Genomic DNA, 21,855 nt, shown 5'->3' with positions numbered 1-21,855 from the left:
CAGAACCACAACTGTGAACCAGGCTGAAGGGAGGTGACGGGCAAAGGTCAGCGACACAAGGCAGTGCCCAATGTGGAGCAAGAGTGGAGAATCCCCACCGAAGATTCAAACTGCAGACCAATACAGGAACAAGGCACAGAGAGGCCAAGGAACTGGCAACCGGTGTGCTACACAAACGCAGACGAACATAAGAGTTCCAACAGCTCAAGACTTCTGGGACACCAGGATGTGTGATTCACATGGGTAACATGCCTACATTTTTTAAGGGAAAGTCCATTCTCTCCAAAACTGCACAATTATTACTGATCTCCATTACTAAGTAAACAACAAATCCCATAGTGGCCAGAGTCACAATGAAGAACCATTCTGTCGCTAAACTATTCAACCGCATGAGCTTTCAGCCATACCTTGCAGTCAGTTACAAATCAAGGCCAAAAAACACTGCTAATAAAGAAGCACCCTCAAATAAGTTACTCATACACAAAGTCATGCATAAACACAAAACACCTTGACACACAAATGCAAGCACACACACACAGCAGATGTAAATATCTGAAGCCATTTCAACAAAAGTGTACACAAATAAACACAAAGACACATACAAGGACAGACAAATTACAGGCATGCGAACGTGTAAAAAGACAACAATAAAATTGCAATTTCAATGGAAAGGAAGGTTGTATTCCTAAAATGTGTTTTTTATTGTCATTATTATTATGAGATTGGCCATTGTGTCACAACAGAGCCGGAAAATAAAAAAGCCATCAAGGCCTTGTGGAGCATTCTATGAGTTTAGTGGTCTGCTTTACATTACACATTGACATCATAGGCACAGAGACTGAGGCAGGAGGCTGTGCGCGTGGCGATGGCAGACAACACAAATTTGTGGCGCAGTTGCCTGGAACGCATTGACCGGAAACACAAATGTCCCATGGACAGCAGACTAAATGGATTATATAAGTTTCTTTTTATTTAAACACAGCTGCAAGTGTCGAAGGAGCAACAGTTCGCGGAGTAGACAGTCATTCTCCTTCTGTGTCCAGTGTACTGCGTCATCCTTGAGAAGCCGCTGCCAATGGCGTCCCTGCCGTTGCCTCCATCTGCACCTCGAGCTCCCTTGCAGCCCTCTAAAAAGTTCAGGTCGAAAGGGCGTGGCCACACAAGTTCAATGGTCGCATCCCGCTACTTTCTGGAATGGGGCTTTACAGGAAGTGAATCCACTGCAAGCCCCGGATATAACACTGTGAGGTTCTATTTACATTATTCACATACAGTCTTTGTACCCAGCGGCCATTTCAAGTTAAATAACTACATTATTAGAACACCGCACTTCAGTTTTGAACTCACCCTGGCTGAGCATTCAGTGGCTTCCGTGTCATTTCTACAGTGAATGAAACTGTCAGTCTCATAAGGTGCAAAGTTAAAATTAAAATAAAAAAAATAAAAAAAAGACAGTCCCACAAGATGGGGAGATTCCGCCTCACCGACCCTGCAGGACCTTCTCCACCTACCGTTCAAGTGTCCCTCGCACATCTTCATTCAGAAATCCTGTCGTCATGTGAGATTTTATGGATTTGAGAACCCCCATACTCCTTCCTACAAGGAGTGCTCATTCAATGACAACTACTATTATTAAAAAAAAAAAACTATTGAGAACAGGTCCAGAATTGGCACTTGTGTAATGTCCAACATGCTTTGGGAAGGCTGCATGGCCCTAAACTGAGGGATGCGGATCCATGTCGAGATTTGCACTTCCTCCTAAAGGACTTCTGTGGAGAAACGAAAGAAAACGTGTTAGGAAAGTGACACATGGACAGTCTGAAGGCAGGATGTGATTTTTTGAGGTATCTATAAAAGGACGGCTTGCAAGCATCTGCTTGTTCAATCCGCCTCCTACAATTAGCGATGCTGGCCAAACAACTCCCTTTCTTTCACTGCTCCCACTGATTTACCTCACATCCTAGGTCCATCCCCTACTTCGGTTGATAGGTTCTGCAACCAGAGAGGAGAAAACATTTTGCTAACAGAAGCTTAGTTGCCGATAATATGTGCCTCCTAAACAGCCACTTCAGCCCTACTCTCATCCTGAAAGGAACCTTCAATGCACCCATTTAAAAGCAGAAGCCCTGAAGTGAGACTGAAGGACAGTTCGAGGCTTTCTCTCTCAGTAAGGCGCCATTATTATACTAATTCACCAATCCTTTATGGATTCCGGAGTAGCGTGCTACTCAACGAAAAAATGCTTCAACACCCAACAGAAGTAGCAAGCGCTATATAAATGCAAACCTTTCTCCCTCTTCTATCCCTTCACTATCCTTCTCAATCCAAATAACTGACTAACATATTCACCACTCAAATTACTTTCATATTTCACTATACTAACTCACCACTAATCCTTTATGGGTTCCGGAGTAACGCGGTACTCGACGAAAAAGCACTTCGACGCCTCGTCAGGGGTAGTAAGCGCTATATAAATGCAATTACAATACAATACAATTACCTGTGATCTGGTGTGGCTGAACCACTGCCTTCTTCATGAAGGGCTCATCTGTGAATGCAATGATGGGGTCACCGGGGAGGCCAAGGCCCCTCTCCCCGTGGCTGTTGGTGGTGTCCCGCACAGAGCCAACGTGGTTGGGCAACTGGATCACTTCCTCAAAGTCCTGCTGGGAATCCTTGGAGGAGAGGCCGTTTTTGTGTTTCTCAGACTGCAGACCATTTACCAAGGAGACAGGCCGGGCCATTTCATTGACAGGAAGGCTGTAGAGAAAGTGGCAATGACAAAGGAAAAGAGGCGGTCACAGACGTAAAAAAATAAAAAGCAACAATAAAATAGAAAAGCAGTAATAAAATAGAAAAGCAGTAATAAAATAGAAAAGCAATAATAATTTTGTACATGTTAATATGACTATTTTTAAAATATTACAATTATTATTGTCTTTACACAATGAAAATGCAATAAACCTAGTGGTTCGTAGCCTATTGATCACTCTATTAGCAATTAACTGTGATTTCTTCTGGCAATTGTCATTTTAAAACTACTGGTCTTTTCTCCCTTCACACTCAATTGTTTTTTCCTGAAATCCATTATTTGAATATGTAGCTATTGTTATCTTTTATAATTTACTGTTACTGCATAATTCATGCAGTGGGTTTTCTTGTGTTATTTTTAGTTTGATAAAGTATTTCAACTGGAAAAGGTGTGCTTGAGGATGCGAGTATGGATTTGTGGCCAGATAAGATAAAGTTACAGGTAAGATGGGGTTCAAGTAAGGGTTTTGGTGATTTAGGCTTCAGTGATGGGTGGGATGATGTGAGGGCTGAGGGTTAGGGTGGGGCTGGTGGTGAGTGATGGGCTTATGAAGCAGGATAGTGCTGGTCTGGTGTAAGGTTTTAGGGGTGGGAGAATTATGGCAACGATCGTGGCACGACATGGAATCCGGTAGGAGGAGGGGTCACAGTGCGTTTTAGAGTTATGCTAGGTTAAGGCATCAATTAAATTGCAGGGTTAAAGTAGGAAACGGAGCAGAGTTGAGCTTAGTTTCAATGGTTGGACTGGGATACGGAGTAAAGTGTTGGACTTTTACCACTGTTAGCTACTCCTACCTTGACTGGAATTCTACTTGTCGCATTTTGCATGAAATACATGCAAGCCAATATGTTATTGTCAGAATGTTTTACTAATAATTTTTTTTTAAAGAAAAGCATTTAAATAAACTCATAACCTAGAAATACTTGTGGTTGAATGGTGAACTGCAGAACAGAGAGCAGCGGCCCAACAACACACATACCTACAGATAGTGGTTCGGAACGAGTGGTCACTGGACGCCTTTATTATCTGTTCCAATTCAGTCGCTTGATATGCACACATTCCAACAGAGCCCCATAGCAACCCTTCTGTACCAGAACTGTAACCCTTGTGACTTAAATGACTTAGCAGTCTAACGTTAAAATGTGGGCTCGGGGGCAGGGTGTCGCCTACAAACCGCTGTGATTTTCAAGTGACGGCGGCAGGAGGAAGGCGGATTGTGAGATGTTTTTAGGCCCAGATGGTGGATGTCGCGTTACTAGTTATTCAGGCCTCTCCCGTCAATCCCTCAACTGTTGATGGTGAAGGGAGGCTCTGGTTCCTGCTGGGTCGGGGAGTGACGGGGGCAGGCGCGTCTTCTGCTTAGTTAGAAGCTAAGCCGGCACCTGTCTCTGTTCAAAGTGCAGCCCATGTGTTTGAACAACTGAAGTCAGTGGGACAAAGGGGTGTTGTTTGGAGAGGATGCGTGGCTGCTTGATCCGTGCTTTGCTGGCTTTGTTTTGCAGTTTTATATAGTGTGACCTGGGAGCGTGGGCATTGGAACACTTAACAGGAGCACCAGTTACATTACACACGGTCATACTGTGGTGTTTTTTTGTGGTTTAGTTTTACAATGGTCCAAGCAAGTCCACTAAAGAACGTACAACCCTCCATTGCCCTTTCCAACTAGGTTTATGCTTTACCAACACACACGCGCAGTTCAAGTCTCCGCAAAGAGGCTACGGAGTGCATAAGAGTAGGCTTCAAGCCCACACTTGGGAAGTTTAAGAATGTACGGTGGCTGAGGTAGGTCACGCCTAAGTGCTTTCATTCAACGACTTTACCAGCAGTTCTTAAACCAGGCCCTAAAGTCACACAAAGGCTGCTCCCTGGAATTCTTTGAATGTGGCTAACCCAGTAGGACAGGTACTGGCTGGCGTCAGTTTCTATCTTTAGAGAACGTCAATAAGCAGTAACTTCAGAAAGTAGCAGGTTTACATTTTTAGGAATCACTCGGCTTTGTCGATGGACACGAAGATTTAGAGAACCGGTACAGCAGTGACATCCAGTGGTCAACTGTGGTATGACACTGGTCGGGCGAGCGTTTTTTTAGCTCTGGTTTTCCATCCCACTGCTTTACCTAATGTCATCAATTCTTTAACATACATAGAGTGGTAGACTGGGCTCCACCAAGATGAGTAGTTTTCTCACCTCATGCAATTGGATATTTGGTGTACTATTCCGCCTCACAGGGAGTGCTTACATTGCCATTTACAAGGGATTATTTTACATTTTAAAAGTACATTGAATCTTAACACTTTTACATTGTTTATCATGTAGGTGCATTTGATAGATAATGTGCTTAAACATAACGAACATGATTCCTTTTTTCCGGCAGCCACAGGCTCTTCTTTATGCTATTGCTAAAACGCAGGCCAGACCTATTGTCTTTGCCAGTGATTGTTTTAGGTTTCGTTTAATACAGGACACCACCCTTTTCGAAGGTTAGACTTTAAGCAGGTAGGGCAGTGACATTTGTAGCTTGTGTGGGAAGGCAGGAGTAATATCCAGAGGGATGCAAGGCTCTGGCAAGAAGTTCTGAGTCTCTGAAAAACAGGCACGTTTTTTCAACAAATGTTGTCAAAATGTGCTTCAAAAGGTGGACACCGAACATCAATCTACCAGTTGGAACATTAAACATGAAAGGTCAATATCCATCAGGATGTCAACACTTCTTGTTCGCTCAAATTCGCGTGCACAGCGAGAGAAAAAAACTGAATATATTTTGACCACATGTTTAAAGATGTTCTCCAAAAACTCCTTAAATGGTGCATTCACAGAATTTTTCATTGCATTTATTAGCTAATGTCAACAACATTATATAATACCGGTTTTATCGACAATTTATTTATTTATGCAGAGTTTTATATAGCGCGAACAAGATCTTTACAGATATCAGAGCGCTTCACAGAAACAGGGGGTGACAATAGCATGGGTGACGCGACATAATATTGGGTGCAATATAAACTTCAGTAGCATGATCGGATAGCAGTCATGTTCTAATAGAATGTCAATAAACAATCAGATAAGCGAAAATAAAAGACGATACTGAGTCTTACATACAACTACGATAAAAATCAGGAGAACTTATGCTATAAGTATCAGAAAGTTACAGGGAGCAAGGGGAAGGGGCCTCGATATACAGTAGGCTAACATGAATAGTCTAATAATAGATATTTAGTGAGTAGCATAAAAGGATCGACTGACCATCATGTAATTGTGGCAAACAAGAGGAAAAAACAAATCTAGATCATGCAAAATATGACATTATTTGACATTAGACCAACATGAAACCAGTAATACCCAAGCGGCACGAAAGTCACTGAGGAACAGACAATAAAGTTCAGGTGAACTTAGCCATGAGGATGGCTTTCACCTCTTTCTTAAAGAAGGCCGTGGAGGAGATATGCCTGGTTTCGGGAGGAAGTGCGTTCCAGATCCTCGGCGCCATTCCTGAGAACAGCGTTTGTATGTTTTTTCCTTCCGGAATCTGCGAGGTTTCAAGAGTAAATTTTTTTAACTTCTATTGGATCTCGACCCTCCTGATATAGTTAGCTTTTGAGTGAGGTAGTTAGGTGCATTGTGGTGTACAGCCGCGTGTGTCATCAAAGCAATTTTCAGTTGTATCCTGGCTTCAAAGGGCAGCCATTTCAGAAATTTCAAGTCAGGGGTTATATGAGAATGTTTTCTTGAGCCCGTAATGAGTCTCGCGGCAGCGTTCAAGGAGGCTCTTAGGGGTGCAGTTGTTGCTAAAGGGAGACCACTGAGGGTCACAATTCCATAGTCAATGCGGGGGATGACTAGGGCTTGAACTGCATTTTGGAAGTCTTTGACTGGAAGGAAGGGTTTCAACTTTCTCAATGTATTGATTTGGAAATTAGCTCCTTTCGTTGCTCTGCTAATGTGCTGTTGCATGTTGAGCTTTGCGTCAAGTGTGATACCTAAGGATTTCGCGGAGTCCACGATGGTGGGCCGGACATTGAGAGCTGTTAAGTGGTTGAGCCAAAGTTGGATGGTGGTAGATTTCGCAGGGGGTGCTATCAAAAGGAACTCAGTTTTCAGAGCATTTAGTTTGAGGTGGTTGTCGGCCAACCACGATTGGGTCTTTGTGAGAGTGTAGTTCAGGAGTTTGATATCATCCGGGGATTGTACCTTTAGGTAGAGTGGAGTGTCATCGGCATACATATGGAAGTGTACATTGGATGCTTGGAGCAAGGAGGCAAGTGATTCCATGATGAGGTTGAACAGTGTGGGTGAAAGGGAGGATCCTTGTGGAACGCCTAAGTCGACTGGCACAGGCGAGGACAACACATTGTTGATCTTGAACTTCTGAGACCGGTTATGTAGGAAGGAAGTGAACCATTTGAGAACAGTCCCAGATAAACCCATTCTAGTGTTTAGCAGCTCAAGGAGGTTCTCATGTTTGACCGTGTCAAAAGCTGAGGAAAGGTCGAGGAGGATGAGGAGGCATGAATCATTGCGATCAAGGATTTGGTGGGTGTCATCAATTATGTGAGTCATGGCCGTTTCCGTGCTGTGTTTCGCTCGGAAGCCTGATTGATGGGGGTTGAGGAGATCGAACTTGTCAATGTGTTTTGTTAGTTGGAGCTGTACACATTTTTCCAGCAGTTTGGCCAAGGTGGGGATGTTTGTGATGGGACGGTAATTGTTTAGGTCAGACGGGTCAGCTGTGGGTTTCTTGAGTATGGGCGTGACTTGCCCCACCTTGAGTGAGTCAGGGATGAGACCTTGTTGAAGGGAGCTGTTAATGATTTTAGTCCAGAGTGGGAGGAGCATGGTGGTGAAGTCTTTTACCGCGTTAGCAGCCAGGGCGTCTGTGAGGTGATTGGAGGGCTTCAGGGTACCGAGCAGTTTGAGTATTGCATCTTCTGAGTAGATGTCAAAGGAAGCCCACGATGCGCTGTTTTTTGGCTGAGCGTTAGACGATTCTGATGTGCACAGGGTGTTGGCTTACATCAATGAGGAGATCAGTTCTTATGTTGTCGGTCTTTAGCTTGAAGAAGGTGGAAAAGTCTTCACCCTGTGGGATATCGCTTGTTGGGTTGTTTGGTTGTAAGGGTTGCGGCTTTGTTTGACTTTTGACTAGTTCGAACAATTTTCTTGGTCGGTTTTTCGCTTGGTCAAGCTGGAGGCGAAAGAAGTCAGATTTCGCACGCTTAATTTTCCTAAAGTAGGCATTTCTCTTGTTCTTAAGCTTTTTGCGATGTAGTGATGAGGGATCAGATCTCCAAGTGCGCTCTGCCGATCGCATAGCTCGCCTGTCTTCGTTGAGTCTGCCGTCATACCAGGGGTTCGAACTCTTGGTGGAGACTCTCTTTAGTTGCAGTGGGGCGGCTTCGTTGATTATAGAGGTCATGGAGTCGAGGTAGAGGTCTGTCAAAGTTTGAACATCAGAGACGCCAGCAGGGGGAAGGAGGAGCCTGTAAGTGTGGGGCGGTAGGGAGTTAGGGTTGAGATTCTTCATGTCCCTTTTCCAGATCTTGCATTTGGTGGGTTGAGCCGGGGAGGGTTTGATTTTTTCATTGATAAAGAAGGTGATGATGTGGTGATCTGACCTCTTTGGCGATGATAAGATCGAGTATCGAACCTTTGTCATGTGTTGGGTTGTTGCATATTTGGGTGAGATCAAGCGCATTAAGGAAAGATTTAAGACTATTCACCACTGTGTCTTTCTGATCCCACTGTGTCTTTCTGATCGTTCCAGTGGAGATTAAAGTCACCCAGGTAGATTTGAGTGATCTGCCGACCGGCGTTGGAAGCAATAGTGTCCATGAGTTGTTGAGAGAAGATGAGGTTATCCCCCGGCGGGTGATAGATGAGGTGTAGAGCACATACTGGTTTGCCCTCACTGGAGATGTCGAGGCAGAAGAGTTCACAGGAGGTGAGGGAGGGGGAGGTGACTTTGGTGACGGATAGATTGCTCCTGAAAATGCATGCTATTCCCCCGCCCGTCTTGACGGTCCTGTCGAGTCGGATGATGTGGTGGTAATTGGGGGGAACTAGTATATCCATAATGGGCGTGGAGGCTTCAGTTAGCCAGGTTTCCGTCAATATGGCTAGATCAAGATCCATTGATGTGACGAGATCTGCAATGTCGGAGGAGTGTCTCTGAGCCGATCTGCAGTTGAGAAGGATGCATTTGAGTCTGGGGGTGAGAAGGGAGGTCGTGTGTTCTAGCGAAAGGGGGACTCTTCTGAGGTTGAATTCTTCCCATAAAACCCTTAGGATGCCTTGGCGTAATTGCAATATAACACTTTACACACAACTTCCACAGAAAATAAGAGTAAGTGGTCGTCCGCTACAGTTACTCACCGTGAGGGGACAAAATCCAGTGTGAAGACCACAGAGCTGGGGGATCTAGGCGGAGGCAGGAGAGAGTAAGGGGCTGAGATGGGAGGCTGGAGATGGCAGGAATCATGCTATTGTCTCACTTTGGCTAAAGTGACAGAGTGCACTGTACAGACCGACCATGGGTGCAAGAGGGTCACATCCATACCTAATAGGGTCAAGCTGAATTATAAAACAGACGAGACCTTTCTACATACCTCGAGTGGGAGAGATGTGGCACAGCGGCCAGAACAGCTGACTCAGGCAGCTCAGAATCATGCGACTCTGGGCAATAGCTCACTTAATCTCTCCGACGCCCCCCAGTACCTTGAAACCCTTAAAGGGGTGTTATACTCTTGGTTTACAAATAGGAATTATAATTATAGGTGGGCTGCATACCTACGGGGGTCACGATCAGCTTCAGATTTCTTTTCCCCATCTTGAGAGTCTGGCGTCCGCGCCTCTTTCTCTTCCACATCCACAGTTCCATCCGAAGGCTTCACAGAGTCTGAAAAGGCGAGTAGACAAAACAATGAGTGAATTAACACGCAACCAATACCACACCAGGAGCTAATCCTATCAATAATATTTGCAGGGGTATGGCCCAATCCCTCCTTCCACTCAACAAAGTTACAGACCACTCCAATCAGCACAAGAGGCTACTGTGCAACCTAACGTGATCTCTTTGAGCGCTTCCTACACATTGCATTGCAGGGGACATCAAAACTGCATTGGTGAACGTGCAAAGTTGCTGGATACAGCACAGTTCACAGTTTCACAATTTCACGTCTTCTGTGATCATCATTAACAGCATGCACCTTCAAAGCAGGATCTGAAACAATTCAGGTTTATAGTATAACTCAACAGTGCTCTTTTTGCTGGCTTTAGAAAGAAAGGATGAAAGATTGGGTGCACCCACCAGAACTCAAACATAATACCTTGGTGGTAAATTGATCCCTGCAGTGGGTGTATTAGTCCAGCTGGCGACCTAATCATCATGATTTCTGTATTTTCAACACAACTTTACTTCACCGCTGCTTATAGCACACCTGTAGTTATGCCCAACCGTGACAGCGTAGCAGTGGGCAATAATGTTCGATATAACTAAACCTGCTCACCCTCCCTTCCTTTGTCCCATTAGAGGGATTACCTGTGATGACGTTGGGATCCTGGCGGTCTTCTTTGCCATTCACGGTCTTCTTCTGTAAGGGCAAAAGACAGACATTGAGGTTTGCACCCTCAAACAAGGTCACAGAAATAGCCCTAGAGACCAGAGATGTATTCCTTCACCCCCTTTGTCCGGACAGCTTTTACATTTCCCTAAAGAGCTGAAACAACTTTTCCCACAAATGTGAGGGTAACAAGAGCTGATCCACCTTTCGCACAAGAGCAGGACTAGGGAAATTGCTGATTAAGTGCTAATATAAGATAAACACATGACATGGTAAAATAAAGCACACTTCACAAGCGTATTTACTCTTTCTTAGCACTCCACCAGACCATAAATTCTCCCCCCAGAGCTTAAGTTAAACTTTCCTTTAAAGACATTTTAAGTTGTAATGCCTAAATATTTTTAGAAATCATCCTACTGTATTTTTTAATTTTGTTACAAGACAAAAAATTTCCATGCCTAAAATTATGGGAGTAAATAACTTAGGCAGCAAAAAAAATGGATGTCTCGTAAGATTCAAGGTAAAATACCAACCTGAATTTATGTGTTTCAATTCTGAAAATAAAATGGAAGGAAGAGCAGCCAATGAAAATTTGTAGGAGTCCTAAACTTGGCCCAGGAAAACTTGGGAGACAACTAAGGGCAAAAAGATGACTGCTGTTTTAAGAATACTTCCAAGACTCCATGTGTTGAAGTCATAAGTCAATAAAATACCATCTATAGAAATCTTACTTAGACTCATTTTCGGCTTGTTTTTTTAATTTTTTTTATTTTTTCCAGAGCTCCTAAAACTTCAAATGTGCCTACCAGAAGGAGGAGCAGGGACAGAGTTAATCACACTTAAAATATTTCTACATGACTTTTACAGACACTGACCTCGTGGGGAGTTTGTTCAGTTTCCCTTCACCTGCGTTTGTTTTTGATTTGTGAATGAACTCTCACCCACCTAGACATGGAGGCCGCGGCCCACCCCCTACAAAACGACCCTAATGATCTCAAGTGAAGAATGGAGGTGGAAGCCTTTGCCCATTCTACACTCAATGTCTACCACCTACATGAAACAGGAATGTCGTGTTTAAACTAGTGTTGTCTCATGTAATTCAAGGGGAACTTTGTTTAAGGATATTCACAGAAGACACATTCATATACAGCTAATCTAAATAAAACAATTCACCTAGATGCACATTCCAAAAAGCTAGCATGGATCTGGCCCATCTAAGCCTTTGTTAGATAGTCACCACAAGATTACCCATAGTCCGACTGTTGTACTTACTTTGTCAACAGCGTCTGATTTCCTAGTTCTTTTCATGATCTCCTCGAGGCGCTGAAAAATGAAAATCACACAAAAATATTCATCGGCAAATTTCAGTAAATGTATAAAAATGGCACAGTCAAGCAACCGAGGAATCACTGAACACATTAACAATTCTGTATATAGGTTACAATGGGCGGGAAGGATGAGGGGGTGGATAAAAGGGAATACAGGAGAATGGTAAGGGGTCCTCTAAAAAATAAGGAAGTATCAATGAACTTGTATTGTGCCTTAAAGCGCAACATGTGTCTCAAGCCCCTGGCCAACGCATCGCTCAATCCCCTATTCCGATGGGGACTGCATCCAAGTTTAGTGGGGATAGAAAGGGCTACAGCCTTAAAAGACTGTGTCCATCACCCCTCCAGCTGACTGTAGTTGTCTGCTCATTTAAGCTTTGGTTTTGGAAGATTCAGGACATCATTAGCCTGTGTTGTAATGCGAGACAAGTTGATGTGCAAGTAAAACCTTTTGCTTGGGCAGGATCCTTCAGAATTCAGTCGTCGACTTAAGAAATTGAGGAAAAGGTCCAGTATTCTTTGGTACTGATTGCACTGATGTGCGAAAAAAATTACCTTCATGTGACTGTATTAAAGACGTCATCAGGCCATGCCCATTCCTTCTGAAAGGACAATAATGCTGGGAATAGTCACGCCTCATCAGTGTGGCATCTCTGCTCTGACAACACCCAGATCTTACCTTCTTCCTCTCGGAACGCTCCTGCTCCTCCCTCTGGAAGTGCTTTTCACGCTCCTGCCGCTGCTTCTCTGCCTCCTCGCGTGCTCGGGCTTCCGCTTCCTCCCTCTGAAATGGAAAGACCCACAGCATTAGCGCCAAAACACCCAAGTTCAACTGTGGTCACAGAGTCACTGCAACTAGTGGTCGCAGTGGAAGTGTAGGGCTAGACAAGTCTTTTAGCTGCATCACTACATTGTTGCTACCAGGTACTGACGGGAACTGGCCACTGAGGGCTGAACTGTGCATTCTTTGGCAAAGCACTCCATTAATTTACAGAAACCACATCTTTGTCATCACAACTTTCCTGGACAAATTGAACCAATCTGCTCAAGTAAATACTTTTCTGTTTTGCTTTAGATTCGTGCACATTCTTAATGCCAGGCATATCATAAACATTCACTTTGATATCAGAAGATCCTTTATGTAAGTCATAATTCAATTTACTTTGAAGTTGTTTTTTCTCTCACCATATACTCCTCTAAGATCTCATGACAACGTCCCTACCATCCAACCTCAAGTATCATGTTCCTTTTTACCCTCTCAGGACAAACTACAGTATATGGTCGTCTTCATCTAAACAACACAAAAGGAGTTCGCTCTGTGGTACAATGTAGTGTAAACCTATATGCCTCAATTTTCCTCTACAATCCTTCCTTCCTATTTTTCCTATTTACCCTGGGCAATTGCAAACTCTCCTATCATGGTCTGGTTGAATTTCTCCACCATCCCATTAGTTTGGGGATGATAGAGATCATTGTTTGAGCACGATTCATCTCTTTTGTAAAAAAATCTTCCATCACTTGCGAAGTGAATTGAACACCATTGTCCGTTAGTATTCTCCCAGGATTGCTTTCTCTGCTGAACAATTTCTCCAAGAATTTTATTACTGATGTCGTGGTGGTCTCTGACACTATAGAAACTTCAGGCCACCTTGAAAACATGTCCATCTAAACAAGAATGTATACAGGCTTGCCCCCATGTTAAGAGGACCTAAAATATCTAAAGCCACCTCTTCCCAAGGATGTGAAGTTACCTCCTTGCACACCGTGGGAGGTGTTCTCACCTTCTTTGTTTCGTCACTCAAGCAACACTCAATACACTCTCTTATGACACGCTCCACCTGCAGGTCCATTCCTGGCCACCAATAGTCAGCCCTCAATCTCCCTTTAGTTTTACTTATTCCTAGATGTTCTTCGTTCGCCAAACCCACCAAACACTTCCTCAACATAACTGGCAGTATCAGACTCTGGTTTCTCTTAACCAAACCATTGTTCACAGATAGTTCTTAACTTATTTTGCAAAAAACCTTAGCATTTTCACTGAATGCATCCCAATCATTCCCAGGCATTATCTTCTTAAGCCTACTGAGTACAGTGTCCCTCTACTCAATTCATTCAACCATTCAGCTTTGTCAATACTTCCTTCTGTAACTACAGACACCGACATCTTTGTCCATCCACCAACGCCTGTATCGGAGTTTACCAAAAATCAATATATCATCCTGAAAATACAGGGCCTCTTTCATACCCTCAAACATTCTCGACAATAAACGTTTAAATACGGAGGCTGCAGCACAGAGACCAAAAGGCATACGATTGAATCCGTATGTGCCCAATGGCATGATGAAAGAGGTCAAGTCTTTTGAACTATCTGTGAGCCCGACCTGATGATACGCCGATGTAAGATGGAGCGTTGTGAACCACTAAGCAACGGATAGTGTGCCCACCATTTCTATTATATTTTGCAAAGGATACTTGTCTTCCACAACTCTCTTATTGAGGTTGCCCAGATGACGAGAATAATGATAATAATACTCCTAGAAAAAACTAAAATTAAACTCTCGCTTGTGTTAAAAAATAAACCTTGGTTAAACAGACTTCAGAACCAGCTCCAAACGCTGCCATCTTACGCTTGGGTGGAGGGAAGGCATTCCCGCTAGTGTCCCAGACAACAACCGAGCTCCACTGAAGAGTGTCAATCACGGTGCTGCCACCCAACTATGCAAGGGTGTAAACAAACATGACAACAAACGCTGATGGAGCCTCGGTGGCTACCCTTACAAGACTGCATCATCTTCGGAACCTGCTATAAAAAGCAACCCTGTACCCTACCGGGCTGAACAACTCACCCTCCTAGGAGGGAAACATAATACATAAAGGCAGGACACGGACAGACTGAAATTCGGGAATTGCAGAAAGAGACTAGGAAAAAAGGCTTCTGAAGTTATGCGCAAGGCTCTGATAGGCTCACTCCCACTCTAAATGCTAATTAGCGATTACAGTAGCCACTCTAACTCATAAAAGAGTTCAAAGAGCATATCTAAGGACACCTCATGCTCATCGCTGAGGATGTGTGCACTTCTCCCCAGCACCTTGTCAGACCTAAAGAGACATCACTGCACACTTGCACACCAGCCGGAATCATCCCCTCCCATTTCTGTATACAGAGACCCTTTGCTTCTGAACTAACTTTGTACTACTAAAACCCAGTTACAAAAAAACCTTAACATCTGGATTTAGACCATTATAGCAATATAAATTGAAATGCATGTTGCACATCTGAGCCAGATATTTATTTTTTAAAATGTCCTACATCTTGATACATGAAAGGTGTTGAGAGCTTTGAGGTGCACAATTAGCAGAGAAAGCATGGGGTAGAATACAGAAAGATGCCCCTGCAAAAAACCACAAGTTTTGCTGCAGAACCTCCTCTATACCCCCAACCATCCCCCCACCCCCCTCTGGGAAACATGGGCGATTCTTCTGAAAAGTTAACAAAACTCTACTTCGGGATGTGGTTTTTCTTGGGGGTCGCATTCTTGCTAGACAGTTTCCCCAGCATGGGGTAGAGGATCTGATAAGCAACTTGAAAGAAGATGACTATACTGAGATCAAACATTCACCTCTAGATGGCAGTATATGCAAGGTGTGTGAATTCATACCGGCTCAAAGCTGAAAACCTTTTTTCAGTTCTGGGAGGCACAAATAAATGCAATCCTCTAACACAGAGTTCTTAAAACTTTTTGATGCCGACACCCCCTCGTCAAACATTTTTAAGCGTAAGGACCCCATTCTGACTAGTATCTCTAGAACCTGGTACTCCTCATCATGGACAACAATCGACAACCATAAATGCCACTAATTCCCACAGCAAATAATTTTTATGGTGGGGAAATAATATTAAAAAATGTTTCGCTAACCAAAGGTCAGTGAGCGTGGGTGCGTGGTCAAAGGTGCAGCTAAAAACAAAGGGCTTCATTTATGAGGAATTGGCTTAGGGCAGCGCTGCAAGTCTTGCTGCGCTGCCGTGTGCCAATGTGAAAGGGCAGGAATGCACCATATTTATGAAATATGGTGCATTCATGTCCTTTTTCTTAGCGTTGGTGCATAAAGTGCTGCCATTTACCAACATAGACAGGATTGGTTTTGTATAGGAAGGGGCACCTTCCTTCAAAAAAACAATCCAGAGAGGTGTGTTCCTCTTTCGATGTGAACTGCAGAATGCAGCACACATAGAAAGAGGAAAAAACGAGGAGAAATAAAACATTTCTCCTCGTTATGCCTCTGCTAGGGAGGCGTCCGTTTTTGGCGCTGCCCCAGGTGTACGTGATTTTGTAAATATGGGGCAGCATCAAAAGCCATGGGTGTTGCGTGGGAGTTCCACACAAAGTCCATGGAACACCTCCTTGACTCAGAGTAAGGCAACGCAGTGACTTGCGCTGCTATGTCTTACTCAATATCTATGAGAACATGCAAAGCCATGCAGGGTGACTTTGCACTGCCTCATAAGTATGGTTGAGATGCTTGCGCCGCCGGAGAGTAAAAAAAAAGTGATGCTTTGGTGATGAAAGCCTCTCATAAATAAGCCCCAAAATATTCTGTATTTTTTTTAGGTCTTTCATTACCCGGTATCTACATATAAAATAATGGGCAGCATAAACGAAAAAATAAATTTAAAAAGTTGTTACTCAGTGGAAAATGCACTGTAGTACATTATGAAACTTCTTATTAGTTAATGCACTGCAGAGGCCTGTGTGTAACCAGAGAGCCATAGAATTAAATCTTTATTGGTGCGGTGGAGAATAGGGACGTGTATTTTTACTGCTATGAGGTCACAGCCTATGACAGAAAGCACTGTAAATATGTAAGGCATTACTTTATACTTGCATTACACACAGTGTAAGATAGTGAGCTGCAAAATGTGCAAATAGTTTTACAATAAAATGGTGCTTCCAAAATGTAGATTCTAGTCATACCAGAGCGTATGAAATGCAATTTTCTTTTTTACATAACTGTCCCTTCAACACACCTTTAGGAATACTAAGGGCTGTGTAAATGCAGTTACAATTAAAAGCACGCACTTCACAACTCCGTTGTTAACTATTTTCACTACTACTGAAAAAACTAAATCTTTGTCATCACAAAGCTTGGAGTGATTTGATCAATTAAAGCCAGAACCGGCTCCCAAGCATTTCACTCAGGCAAGCTGGCACCCTGGCTCGATAACTTTTCATAGCACAAGAGACTCAATTGATGGAACTTCAGCTGATAACTATCTAAATTAGCCATCTCAGGACTGCTGTCTTTATCCAAAATGAAAGCAAATGTTTTGGATTGTAGGCACAAGTGAAGCTGGGGAATGGAGGACCCCCTTCCCAGGTCTCCATGGTCCCCCTGGGGGTCGCGCCCCACAGATTGAAGATTTCTGCTCTAACACCAGACGACAGCCAGTGTTTCTTTTTAGCTTCATAGATGTAGTCAGTTAGATCGGCACTCGACTCCTTGGCTCTAGAACTGCAGTGGCCATTGTAATCGGGCCACAGGTTTTGTGAGATCTTTGAAAGCTCCCAGAAACCTTTGTTTATGAATCTAGGTAGGTCTTATTCCTTTCAACTACCATCACCTACTCTTAGCCCTACTGTCCCCTAGCCCTCACCTGCTTCTGCAGCCGCTCCACCTCCTCTTGCTCGGCTCTCAGCTTCTCCTCCGCCTCCTTCTTGCTCTTGGTCTCCTCCTGCAGGCGCCGCTCCTCCTCCTGCTGCCTCCTCTCCTCCTGCAGCCGGCGGGCCTCTGCTTCCCGCTGGATCTTCTCCTCGGCGTCCCGGCGAGCCTTCTCCTCTCTCAGCACCCTTAAGGAAGGCAGGGATCAGTCACTGGGGACGACAACACCTGTGTAACCAACCACCTCCCAGAGTAAAGCCCAGGGCCCCTCTGTGGTGGGGTGAGACCTCACCCACACTGGCCCTCCATGCACCGGGGCTGGTCCGGCCCACCCCCTTCAAGCCCAGTTCCTGCCCCATGAGCTCTCCAACAGCACTTTTTAAGGAGAAACATCTTGATCAGATCATTAGACGGCCAAACAATCCGCAACATCTAAAGCTACAACGGATCCAGGCTGCACGACACTCCACGCCCACCAGCAGCCAATCTCACAAGGCCAGCTTCACCCAATGGTGTCCTACCGGTAAAGCTTATCCCTGTTCCCTCACCAACCATTTCACATGTGTACTGTTTTTCTTCCACCCTTGACATCCACTGTGCAAATATTGCATGCTCCTTGTATGACTCGTGCATACCAGCTTTGCTGCAATGTTATTTACCTTGCAAAATTTAGGACAAATGTTTGTTTTAAATGCTTACACAGTCAATGTATCGTTGACTAAGAGTTCTGCGTGTATTGTATAGTTACCTGAAACCCAGTTTGGCTGAAGTTCATGCCATATAAAAAAATAAAGGAAAACAAATAACTATCTGCCACCAGCCATTAACCTAACAGATGCATGTACCAGTAAAAATCTATTTGCTAAAAAGGAAATTTGCAGGTAATCTTAGTCTTTCACCATGGGTAGTATTACCTCTGAATTCATAAATGGTATAACATTCGTGCATATATGCGAGATTTCTGAATGCTGCTTTTCATGATATTTAAAGCGTTTTTCAATTGATCCTCTAAAGAGAGAATATGCCCAAATAGGCAAAATTCTTTTGAAACACCAATCGAAAAATGAAATAAAAATCACTAAATCAGGAATGGTGCCCTTTACTGAGAAACACTGCATTAAATAACAAGCAGCACCTTTATGAATCCTGAAAGCTGCACTATCTATCCCTTCGTGGCCAGAAGGGTGACAGGAACACCATTTTATGGAGCGAAAAGGAAGACACGGACAGTCCACAAAAACTGTACTAAATCTATGGCCCTAAAAATGTGGGACGGTGGGTGGGGTGAGCATTCCTGGAGTCCGAGACCAAAGAACGTTTAGCAAAGGTAAGGGCTGCCAATGTAGCAGCCCAGCAGATATCCAGGATGGGGTAATTCCTCTTTAATGCAGCATTAGTGGATTACTGTTACATAGAAAGGTCATAAGACCGATTGGCCTTTTCATACCCAGTAATAATATAAGAAACAATCCATATGACTATGGTATACTTTGAGGAAGCTGGGCCTGTGTTAACAGCACCATAGTTCACAAAGAGTTGATTGGTGTTTAAAATCTCTTGAGTCTTATCGAAAAAATAATTTAAGCCCTCTTGATATCAAGAGTATGCAACAATCTCTGCCAGGTTGAAACATTCTGGAAGAAGGTACGCATGGAAATTGTCTAATTAATGTAAAAATCACACACAACCTTTGGAAGAAAAAGGTGAGTGCTTGATGATATTTTGTTCTGAAGGGAATGTGTACTTTTCCACAGAACTTGAAGTTCACTCGCCCTCCTGCCAGAGGTAATGCCACTAAAAAGGCAAAAACCCTGGACAGATGTTGAAAATCAACTTCATGGAAAGGCTCTTAAGGAGGATCCATTAACTTAGATACTACCAAGTTCACTTCCCAAGGAAGAGAAGGCCTTCTAAATGGAGGTAACACTTTAAGCCCCAGTAGGGCATCCCTAACCACTATGAACCGTGAGGATACGTATGGGTAGTCGCAATTGCAGGCAAATGCTCTGTAATGGTAAAAATGTAAACCAGATTTTACCAGATAAAGAAGATATGGCAATATGATCATTCCTGACCGCTTCACATGTTTTTTTGTTTGTCGATACATCAAATACAGAATCTCTTCCATTTAAATGCATATGAAGATCTTGACAAAGGACATTTCACCTCTTTCATATGGCCATGCAGTGTTCTGGCAAGTTCGAATGTCCATATTGCAAGACTCCAGTAACCAGAATGTTAATTTCAGGGATGAAAGGCTGGGATGAAAGATTCTGTCCAACGCCATGCAGAGCAGATCCAGCCCGATCATCAGTTTTTGACGCAGCCAATGGGATATCTGTAGAATAGTTGGATAACAAGCACAATAAGATGATGGATGGAGTGCTGAAACTTTTCAGACACTCACCCCCAGTCACCGATCTGGGTTAGATCCATCATTGGTCTTTAGCTCACTTCACCACCCCTGGTGGCCAGCTTGCTTCTACAACATATTGTTGTGATAACTTCTCTCGGTCAAGACCGCCAACCTTGGATCACAAGACACCCCAGTCCTTCAAAGAGGCATCCATCACTAATGTCTAGGTAGGAAGCAGTGGATGGAACAGCATTTCTGTCTGAAGATTCTTTATGCTGCACCACCAGTGCATGGACTGGGCAATGTTCAATGTCAACTGGAATCTGTTATTGTACTTTGCCGACTTCTGACACAATTGGTCCTCTGCAGCAGTCTCATATGTAGACTTACATCCCATACTAGAGAGATGAAGCCCTGGAACCAAAAGAGAGGATGAACAGAAGGAGACTGTGCCATCTGGAGTCCAATGAATTTCTGGTGCAGAGATCAAAACCCTATGAGAAAGACATTTTTCCTTTTTCCGTGTCCAGCACCATGCCTAAGTATTAAGTTCTTTGACTATGAACGAATATACATTTTTTGTAGTTAAGATATAGGCCCAACTTGACGAGGAAATCTATCACCATCTGAAGATCCTGCATTAGCCTTTGACTGGAGGATGCTTTCATTAGCCAGTCATCTAAATATGGGTCGATGAACAACCCTATCTTGCACAGGAATGCAGGGGCCACTGCCATGGCCTTCTAAAAAGCTTGGGGAGCCGACTTCAATTCAAAGGGTGGAACCTTGTACTTGTAATAATGGCTCCTAATCTTGAAGTTCAGAAAACTCATGTGTTTGGCAAAAACGGTTGCATGAAAACGGTTTAATACACTCATCCAGTCGCCTTGTTGCAGGTGAGGGAAAATGTATAGGTGAGGGAAAATTTAATGGGGACCGACATTCTCAATCTTTCCCTTTTGATCAATATGTACTCCCTTATGAGGTCTAAAATTTGGACAAAGCCTGGGCACCTTCTTCTCTATTAGAAAATATGAGTAGACACTTCTGTTCGCTGCTTGGAGACAGGATCTAGCGCTTTTTTTCCAAGCAGTGATTCAGTCTCTTGAACCAATTGATCTAGTAAAGATGGAGTCACCCCTTTCGGTGGAATCTAGGGAGGCAAGATGGACAGCCTACCCATTCTGCACAACATCTAGCATACATTTGTGGTCTCAAAATGATTCATTACGGGGGGTCCCCCTCTAAAAGGGAGGTACCTACTTGTTTATAATTAAAATGATCATCCAACCTAATTAGACGGTTTGCTATGCCTCATCGGTCAGGGCAGAGGTTGCGCCCAGCTGCAAGGTTTTGGGAAGTGAACAAAATTCGTTATTCCTACCCTCCTCCGCTGCTCATCCGGGTCCAGACACCCATAATGAATTAAGTGTCGGGTAGGCAGATTAACCTTTTTGGTCCTGAAGGAGCACCATGGATCATTTTGAGACAACAGAGTAGCGAAACATGTTGACCCGTGTTTTATTTTTAAAAAGTTACACAGAGCTACTTGGGCACATTATACCCCTTAAAAGTACCACCGAGCTCCCTTGTCTTTTTTTAACCTGGCAAGGGAGTCTATCTATTAAAGGCTAATCTGACACCTCCTAGTCAATTTTAACTCACTTAGTCACACACATCACAAACCACCTCACTTGGATACCCTTGCACTCAAACCGCTATGTGACACTTTGGGCGACCGATTACACATTTCAGCACCTACCCGACGAGGAGCACCCACCCAATGATGAAGCAGGACATCCCTAGGGGTGTGTGAGGGCAACAAGAAACAGTACTGTTGACTGTTTTTAATGTGATGTCCTTGTATATTTATTTATTTATTTATTTATTCAAAGTTTTATATAGCGCGAACAAGATCCTTACAGATATCAGAGCGCTTCACAATGACAGGGTAGAGGCAGTAGGAATGAACAGAGGTAATGAGAGCAATGTAGTAGTCACTAACATGAATGGATAATAATAACATACATAAAACATATCAATATACTGTCAGGTAAACAAGTAATATAAAACGGCACAAGTCATTGATCCCACTCCAGAGGTGTTCAGGTACCAAGAAAGTAGCGTAGTAGTGTCTCCCTCAAG

At 43.6% G+C, this 21,855-nt stretch overlaps 1 protein-coding gene across 9 annotated transcripts in view; it reads right to left on the bottom strand.

Moving 5' to 3' along the window:
- Positions 1–659: 659 nt before the first annotated feature.
- The window catches only part of MAP7D1 (MAP7 domain containing 1), a 294,703-nt gene continuing 273,507 nt past the window's right edge, over positions 660–21,855 (bottom strand). For 7 of the 9 annotated variants that reach the window (XM_078681185.1, XM_078681183.1, XM_078681186.1 and 4 more), the window contains 7 exons: positions 17,350–17,542; positions 12,376–12,480; positions 11,641–11,691; positions 10,347–10,398; positions 9,596–9,704; positions 2,501–2,760; positions 660–1,769 (listed from right to left, as the gene is read on the bottom strand). In XM_078681185.1, the coding sequence (XP_078537311.1) occupies positions 1,759–1,769; positions 2,501–2,760; positions 9,596–9,704; positions 10,347–10,398; positions 11,641–11,691; positions 12,376–12,480; positions 17,350–17,542 (781 nt within the window). In that variant the 3' untranslated portion in view covers positions 660–1,758. The remainder of the gene's footprint in view (positions 1,770–2,500; positions 2,761–9,595; positions 9,705–10,346; positions 10,399–11,640; positions 11,692–12,375; positions 12,481–17,349; positions 17,543–21,855) is intronic. The other 2 variants (XM_078681184.1, XM_078681189.1) reach the window with 1 other exon arrangement.

This window comes from Lissotriton helveticus, chromosome 3_1 (genome assembly GCF_964261635.1).
Source record: "Lissotriton helveticus chromosome 3_1, aLisHel1.1, whole genome shotgun sequence".
In the NCBI taxonomy this organism is placed as follows: domain Eukaryota; kingdom Metazoa; phylum Chordata; class Amphibia; order Caudata; family Salamandridae; genus Lissotriton; species Lissotriton helveticus.
The sequence above is the reverse complement of the archived record's forward strand: the minus strand, read 5'-3'. Positions and strand labels throughout refer to the sequence as shown.